General features: G+C 41.5%; 1 protein-coding gene across 2 annotated transcripts; it reads left to right on the forward strand.

Moving 5' to 3' along the window:
* Positions 1-105: 105 nt before the first annotated feature.
* Positions 106-6,831, forward strand: LOC110991132 (uncharacterized). Of its 2 annotated transcripts, XM_087134172.1 has the most exons (8): positions 120-360; positions 608-793; positions 1,342-1,446; positions 1,683-1,781; positions 2,308-2,406; positions 3,216-3,317; positions 3,792-3,872; positions 4,511-6,831. In XM_087134172.1, exons 2-8 carry the CDS (start codon positions 791-793, stop codon positions 5,522-5,524), a joined length of 1,503 nt encoding a protein of 500 aa, XP_086990298.1. In that variant the 5' UTR covers positions 120-360; positions 608-790; the 3' UTR covers positions 5,525-6,831. The 2 variants fall into 2 exon arrangements, with proteins under 2 accessions (XP_086990297.1, XP_086990298.1); XM_087134171.1 differs by lacking the exon at positions 608-793 and having other exon boundaries at positions 106-360.
* Positions 6,832-8,402: the final 1,571 nt, after the last annotated feature.

Genomic DNA, 8,402 nt, shown 5'->3' on the forward strand with positions numbered 1-8,402 from the left:
CATCACAAGCCCCAAGGCAAATAAACACACCTAGATTAAATACCATGTTGGTCATTATACGGCGCGATTTTAATTGCGCCGGGGTTGAACAGATACGAGTGCTCGGTACTTCAGAGAGGAGAGCCAGGGGTACGTGGAGCTCTCCAACCGTAGCTAGGTAGCCATGGGAAGATATGAACTCTGATACTTAGCCCACGGCATCGGCACAACACAACTGGGACTTGTGCCGTTTGGAGTCGAATAATGTCTGACGAGGAATCGGACGGTTTGGAGGGATTACTGCTCGCAGCCAAAGAAGGTGACGTCGCGACATTTAAGGAGTTGTTGAAGGCAGGCGAAGATGTGTTGCAGAAAGACAAGGTATATGCATATGGACTGACAGTTAATCATCTAAAAACATGCAACTATTCGGAGACAGGCGTAGTGTTGACTGTTCTGTACTTGTGTGAGCATTGTAAACAGATTTGTATGTGGCAGTCTGAGAGTAGATAACGATACCAAAACAGCGTGCTTTTGGAGTTCACGGTAGGCATATCTGAGCTTGTTATAGCAAGTTAAGGTCACGGTCCTACAATGGTAAAAGAAACATGATACCTTTTCACCACAGGTAGCAAATTCAACACCAACTTAGCGTTTGCCATGAGCCCAAACGCGACGCCATGTCTGGAACACTTTGCATTTGCACGTTATGTTTGAGGAATCGTCAGATGCCAAGCGATGAATTGGTGTCATATCTCGCTACTCAGAGGTCGCTTGGAAACCGCTGGGAAATTATTTTGCATAGACATGCATGGTAATACAGAGATACCTGATCGACAATTGAACAAACGTTTGGTCTGTTATATGTGGTTAACTTGAAAAACTGTGCCGTGTTATTCATTCAAACTAATCGGTATATATAGGCCTAATGTTTGACAAAAATCCTTTTTTATGTTCAAGTTTGGTCTATTATAAAAACGTGTGGCCGCACATTTACAGAGTGAAATACGTCTTTGTCATACATTATTTTATTTTAAAAAGCTAGACGTTTTAAGGATCTAAGGATCCAAGATTTTTCTGTTTGTATGTTTTAGGCCACTGTAGCCAGTAAGTCGTTCATTTAAAAAATGGTGTTTAGCATTTAAACACAATTTGCTGTTACATGTACATGTAGTTCGTTGACTTTTTAGATGCTAGACGTTTGATCTCCCATTCCTAAACACCAATAGCCAGATTGATAACCAACAATGTTTCGAAACATTTTAAGTGGCTGTATATGTGTAGGCCTAACACAGTTTTTGCAGTGTTTCCGAAAGTGGTTTTTTTATTTTACATTATTTTGTTTCAATAAATTACTTTCAGAACGACCAGACTGTGCTCCACTTGGCTGCGCGAAGTGGCGCTGTTCTGGTCATTTTGGCGGGAGTTTCAAAAGGACTGACTTGGCACATCAACGCAACGAGCAAGGTCTTTATTTCAAACACATATCGAAGGAAGGAGATTTACTTCGAAAAGTTTGCTATCAAAAGTTCACAGATAATCGCAACATACTGATACATGTATGTTCCTTTTGAAAATTAGGTATATGTAAAGGGAGATTTTTTCTATGAATATTGTGTAGATTAAATGACATTTCTTTGGTGTACGCTTTATTTTATGGAAATCTAGTTATATTAAAACAAATTGTGTGATAATTGTTGCAGCGTGGTTTGACACCATTACACGATGCCTGCCTGGCCGGTCATGTCAAAGTAACCAATCTGCTGCTGGCATTGGGAGCTGACGTCATGGCTCAAACCAAGGTTTGTGCTGTGGTGCTGTTTGATGTCTCTCAATATGTGACTGTTTGTGGCTGTCTGCGATTAAAAATTTGAATGGAGATGCTCTTTGTTCTGCAATTCTCTTAGGTCAAAATAAAGAAAACTAGGTGACAATTAAAGGAACGGCTTGCATGTTTGTGTTCCCTTTTAAGTGAACTGATTGCTGTTCTCGATTTTTAATTAGAAGTTATAATGTATCATGCAAAAGCATTCACTTGCAGTATGATAGGACAATGAAAATCCGGGAGGCGGGCCCTATATCGCAAGTCGAAACACCCCTCACTTACTTGACGATGAAAACTTGGAAGGCGCTCTTTGTGCTATATTCAAGATTTGCTGCTGGAACTGGGGAATTGGTGCCGAAGGGAGGTCACTGCCGACAGCCACCAGATGGAAAAGCACAAACTTTGAAACAAAAAAGACCAGGAGAGCTTGTGCACACATATTATGACTACCGGTAGACGACAAAACAAGCATTGCTAACAATGCTTTTTTTCCCTTTAATTAGGAGGGTTACACGGCGTTGCTGTGTGCAGCTGGCAACGGGCACGCCGAGGTTGCAAGGCTGATGGTCGGAGCAGGATGTGACCCAAACAGACTTGTCCCGGTGAGTAAATACAGTCAGGTCGACAAACATCGGTATATTTTGAAAACTGGTTGTAAAACGATATAGTTTGGGGGTGTTGGGCCAAATGCTGTTTAATTAGCCTTGGCTAGCTATAGTTTTAGCGGGATTTTTGTTTAGTTTTCAGTGCCGTTCCAAATGCGTTATATAATACCTGGAGGTTCCAGGGCTATGTTGACAAAGCACTTGGAACAAGTAGAGATATGATGTTAAGACGTATATACAGCTTGACAAACAAAAATACATAAAAATTAAAAAAACAAACAAACAAAATGGCAGAAACGTAAAAGCATTTGGAGAACGACTTGATCTTGCGTCAATACGTCCAAATAGTTTGTTTAATGATTTTCTAAGAAAATATTTAAGAAGTCCATATGCTATCCGTCTTGAGCAGAAGCACCCTTCATCGATTGAACAGAGCTACGTTGGTCAGGAGTGCTCATTTTGCTGGTAGTGACGCAACAGTAGCCCGTACATTTCACGTTCGTTTGTAAATTAGGAGGCTCCGTTGCTGGGAAAATGCGCCCTCTTTTTCGGCCAGCTCGGGGCTCGTAAGCGGACTTTAAAACTATGTATTTACCTGGTGGGGGACTCCACATTAGGAAATTCGACAGAGCAGTGGCAGTAGTAATTTAAACAAATTTCTAAAAACGATTGTCATCAGTTTCTTATCATCTGGAAAAGAATGCACGCATCAATAGAGGGTGCTATATTAACATCGCAAAAAGTGGAAATTGCGGCACTAATCGAGTATACGCTCTTGTAAAGGTGTTTTTCTTGGTACTTTGTAGCCAATAGGCGTGAATGCTGTACATATAGCTACGTGGACTGGGCAAGCTGACGTTCTTGACACTCTCCTGCAGTTGGGAGCGAGACCAGACGATAAGAGCAAGGTACATGTATGTACTTACGCAGTTCGTGCGTGGGTTTAATTTGGAAATTTCTTAAATAGCCGAAGGAGCAGAAGAAAGAAAAGACGATATCATGTTTAGGAAAAGGCAGATAATGAGTGATTGGAAGAACGGCTTTTTGATAGTGTAACATATTAAAACAGAGTGGCTGGTTCTCTAGAAATATTTATTTACGGTCTCTGAACTATATTGTCCTGTGATGTTGAGCATTAAGGTTCATCAGAAGGAAAAAAGAAATATCATTTTTAAGTGTACTGGAGATGAATTTAATCTGTTTCGAAATGCCCATTTAGACACATAATTGCACAACTAATTTTGTAGTGGGTAGAACAGCCTTGGAAACCAAATTTGAGAACACAAAAAGGGATAAAAATAAACATCGGTGTATCCGAGGGGGTGGGTGGGATGAATTAGTTTACAATCTTATAAATTTGGAATTTTGTTTACCTCCAATAGATTGGGAAGACCGCGGCAGAGTTTGCTGCTGAACAAGACCACACAGAATGCCTTGAGATTCTTAAGAAGCACGCTTCAAAGGTTAGCTCGTTGGAATATTGAATTTGCTTTGACATCATTTAATATAAACCTTAAAAACACAGAAAAATTATGCGAAATAAGTATTCATATGTCCTGGGATTACTACTTATAAGTGCAGTTCCATAGAAGTCATCACAGCCCATTAAAGCTTAGCACATTCAGTTTACTGTTAACTGTCAATTCATAAAGACAAACAAAGAAATTGTATAAACAGGCGTTCCAACCTCTGGAACACCCGTACCGATGCTCTACCAACTGAGCTGTCCAACCCTACGTTGGTGGCTCTTTCCTATATATAGTTTGTTTCATCAACTGCCAATTTACATAGATGTAATATCGATTTAACATCGAACATAACATATTTCATGATTGCAATTGCATTAAGGAAAATTAATTCCGGGTAGAAGATTTATCTAGACTTTCTTCAGTTTTCTTTGTAAGTTTAATGAAACGTGGCCAGCATGTTTTACTCCAATTTACTTTGATTTACTGAAAAAAAAAGAAGTTATATGACCCTCTTTTGTTTGACTGAATGCTAAAATGGTGGTACACCACTCTGTGTGTTGTCAGGGGGGGTTCCCTCAGACAAGAACTTAATCGCTTGATAATTGAATTGATCTGCTTATTTGAAAACACAGAGTGCATCGTCTCAAGTTGACGAGATGAAGATACTGAAATCCAAAATGAAAAGAATCGAGGAGAAGATTCGCGGCTACTTTGAGGACAAACTCAAAGAAGAAATCCACTACTTCGAGAAACAGCTGGAAGACCAGCATGAAGAAGACATGAGCACGATCATCAAACTCCAGCAGGAGGTGTCGAGGCTGCAGTCCATCCTGGGCCGGGAGCAGGCACAGCTCGTACGGGGACAGCCACTGCGTAGTCCCCGTCCTGACATCATCGACATGAATAGGATGCCCACCGCACCAACCACTGCCAGGCCTGCTGGCCCAGCACGCAAACACCGTCTGAGTGATGGGGACGTACCGGACAAACCTTGTGGCAGTGGGTCCCCAGGTAACGACAGTGCCGAGAGCGCTAATGAAGACGAACGACAGGAAAAACTGGGACTGAAGACGGCGTCAGCCCTCAAAGACAAGAGTATCTACGCTCTGGTGGAGGAGACCTCCAAGAAAACGAGCAGCATGGCTTATCTAAGAAGACAGTCATCAGAGGAGAGCTCCAGCAGAGCACCCATTTTGCGGAGTGGGAGTGCCGGGGCATCAAGTTTGCCCAGCAAACCCTTGTCATCTCGACGCGGACGGGTCGTCACGGAGACTCCACCCACCAGCCCCGTCATTAAAACCCAACCGGGTGGACTTTTCTCCGACCTTTCGCCGTCAACCTCGGCTGTGCCCACACCGCCGTCGCCCGATCGCGACCGCCTGCAGGTCGGCGAGCCCAACGCGCCCAAGACCCGCAGGAAGAGTCTAACCATGCTTCTCCGTCCCATATTCTTTGGTGATAACAATAACAACGGCAGCAGCAAGAAAGACAAGTCCAGACGGCGAAGTGTGATCGCTACCATGCCAGTTCCTCCAGCTCTGGACAGCCAACCGCCAAAAAATAAAGGCCCATCCCTACTTCAGAGGCCACTGCCCGGTATACACCCAATAGCAGATGAAACGGGGACGGGCACACAAGACGAATAGCTACGAGAGACGATCCTCCGGTATTTTTGAAGGGATCAGACGCCCGTGGCAATTACCCCTCCCGAAATAATATTGGTTTTCAGTGTACTTAATAAATTATTGATTTGAATCACTTCCATGTTTGCAGTTTACTGCGGGGGTCCCCTCAAACTGAGTTTAGAAACGAATATGAGCATGGGGATGACTCTTTCAGAAAATGGGCCGGAAGATTCGGGTCAGTGACGTTTTCCTCAGTTTTCCACACAAAAATCGAAATTCAGTTTACCTTTTGAACTTTTTCCATCAGGGTACAACTTTTAGAAGGTGTGTTCTAGGCTAATAAAGGATAACCTTTGCAATTTTTAAGCTACTGTAACGCAATGGTGCTACAAACCGCCACTGTGAGCAGTTACGCAAAAATCTATCTCACGTGATAATTATTTTTGAAACTTATTTTTCTTTAAATTTGCTAAAATAGTAAATTCAAATGTTTTAAAGTTTGTTCTGAAGAATTCATTCCGGAAATGTCAAAATCAACACAAACCGACATGAAACAGACGTTAGGAAATTTGGCTTAGTTCAAAAAGTCAAGCATTTTCTAAGCGTGTAAAACAACGGCGGAAACAGGTTTTTTTTTTAGTAATTACGTATACAGCAACTTTAAAATGGAGCATTATTTTTATCATCGTTCATTAAACACCAAGACATCTGACTCCATGTTTTTTAGATTGCACTTTACAGTATTTATGTATACAGTATTTGATGGCAAAGCCATTTTTTTGCCCAATAATCTCACAATCTTGAACTTCAACCAAGGACTAATTTTACCAATAAATATTGTGCAAAAAAGTAAAGTTCTTTCTTTAGACGTTAGGGCAGGCTAACTTTTTTATTAATTGAAGACAGATATCACGTGTAGGCCTACACATTTTGTCCAGCCCGTAAAGCCATTCTACTTACGAGAACAAGATTTCTATCTTATCTTTAAGTTACCAAGACGCCAACTGTCGCAAAACCAAACATACAAAAAGATTACTTTAGAAAGGATCACTTTGCAAAGGTTATTTCATTTCCCGTTTACATTTTATCGTTAAACTGATGTTTTATACACATATTATACACTCAGTTCAAAGGGTGTTGGCAACGTTGAAGAGCCTAGCTTATTAGCTTGGCATATTTATCACATAATACCGTAATATTCATGCCAAGTTCCGCACAGTGGATTTCTCTGTAACTTGTTCATTTCTGTTTATTAACAGACGTGGGTAGTTCGATGATTGGGAGCAAAGTCCAATAAAGACAAAGATGTTATGTTCATAATTTTACAACGTAGCCTTGCTAAGTGTTATCTTTATCGGGTTGAAAAGTATGACTCATTAAGGCGCCTTTGTATGTACACGCATTTAAGGTTTTAGGGTCGCGTACACGATGCGTTCATACATTAAGCTTTCATAGACAAAAAATTGACTACATGAACATAACACACGCGTGCGTTGCATTCGGCCGTCAAAATCGCCCAGGGAGCGATTTTGACGGATGCGCAACGCTTGGCGAAAGTGCGGACGCGCATATGGAAAACGCCTTCATGCAAAATATTTGCGTGAACTGCCTCATTTTTTTTCTATATGGTCTTGATGTTACCATAGATGCTGGGAATACAACCTTGGCATAGAAAGCGTGTAATGTGAGCTCCAACAGCGGCGGGGGCATTAATTTTGTCCTTTTTGTGGGAATTGAGAAACTGCATAAGTATTACCACCTTTCGGGGGATCCAGATTCTTTGGTGTATGAAAAAAAATGGACATTCTTTTTTAGGAACATTCCATCAGCCCTGGACTCAAGACATGGATACGCAACTGATGTGGCAGTACATGAACATGCAAATACCATGTCAAGACATGTCATCATTCCCATCATTTTTGCACAAGAATTTTTAAACTCAATGATGCCTCTCGGTCACACAGAAATTCCAAACACTGACGCATTTGGAACGGTACGGTTTGCCTGAAAGATGATCCAGATCTGTTGCACTCACTATATAAAAAATAACAACGGCGAAACCATTCATGTTCCTTTCGTAGGCACAAATGGGCTCTAATTTTTTGAAGGGGTGATGGTACTTTTTTATGAGAGACGGCCTTAAACAACAATGGACCTGCTTACGATAAAGAAGGGTTTTAATTTCACACGCATTGCTTGCATAATGACACGTTTTATATTATTTTGCCCGACAGAACTTTACACGCTCGCTTTTGTAGTCTCTCTTAAGTATAAGCCTGAGCATTAGTGAGCGTGTAATGTCACCATACAAAGGTCTGAAATATCCCTTCCAAACAACTGCCAGTCCATCTATGTTAAAACCACATTTCTTCATCTTGAGCAGCATAATCATATAAACGATAAAATGTAGCATAAGATATTTTATCGACCTTAGCTGTAGAATTCATTATACTCTAGAAAAAACAAAACAAACACGTTTGTGCCGAGTGTAGATTGTGTGTTGAAATTCGTAGGCGCCTGTCGTGCAATAGTAGCGTCTAGGCGAGATGGGGTGGAGCAATGGTCCAGAACGAAGATCCAGAGATTTCCAATCATTGCAGGGGGGCAGCCTGCCAAATTCGTTGGCCATTCAGCTCAACGGGTTTATTAGGTCAATGCGAATGAGCTGATCAGCGTCGCTCATGCTTCGCCAGCCACTTTCATCGCAGCTTCGAGCGATCAAACCATGTGGATTTCACCTTACCCACCTCCTCCCCCATACAGGCCTCCCGGTCCCTGTGGCTGGGGTTTTTCGTTTCTGCCTTGTGTTTTATTTATGGCTTGGCAGTTTTTTTATATACAGAATAAGAATGGAACACCATTTGTTTGTTAAAAATGATAAACTACCTGGTCTAAACAT

The sequence above is a fragment of the Acanthaster planci genome, linkage group LG03 (assembly GCF_054643075.1).
Source record: "Acanthaster planci isolate LZ-2023a linkage group LG03, COTS_SCS, whole genome shotgun sequence".
Lineage (NCBI taxonomy): Eukaryota > Metazoa > Echinodermata > Asteroidea > Valvatida > Acanthasteridae > Acanthaster > Acanthaster planci.

What these genes read in the sequence shown, in the direction of transcription:
- LOC110991132 (XM_087134171.1), top strand. Translation starts at nt 244, where the DNA reads ATGTCTGACGAGGAATCGGACGGTTTGGAGGGATTACTGCTCGCAGCC. An exon ending in GACCAGACGATAAGAGCAAG is followed by an intron (nt 3,318 to 3,791) that starts GTACATGTATGT and finishes TACCTCCAATAG; the next exon opens with ATTGGGAAGACCGCGGCAGA. An exon ending in TTAAGAAGCACGCTTCAAAG is followed by an intron (nt 3,873 to 4,510) that starts GTTAGCTCGTTG and finishes TTGAAAACACAG; the next exon opens with AGTGCATCGTCTCAAGTTGA.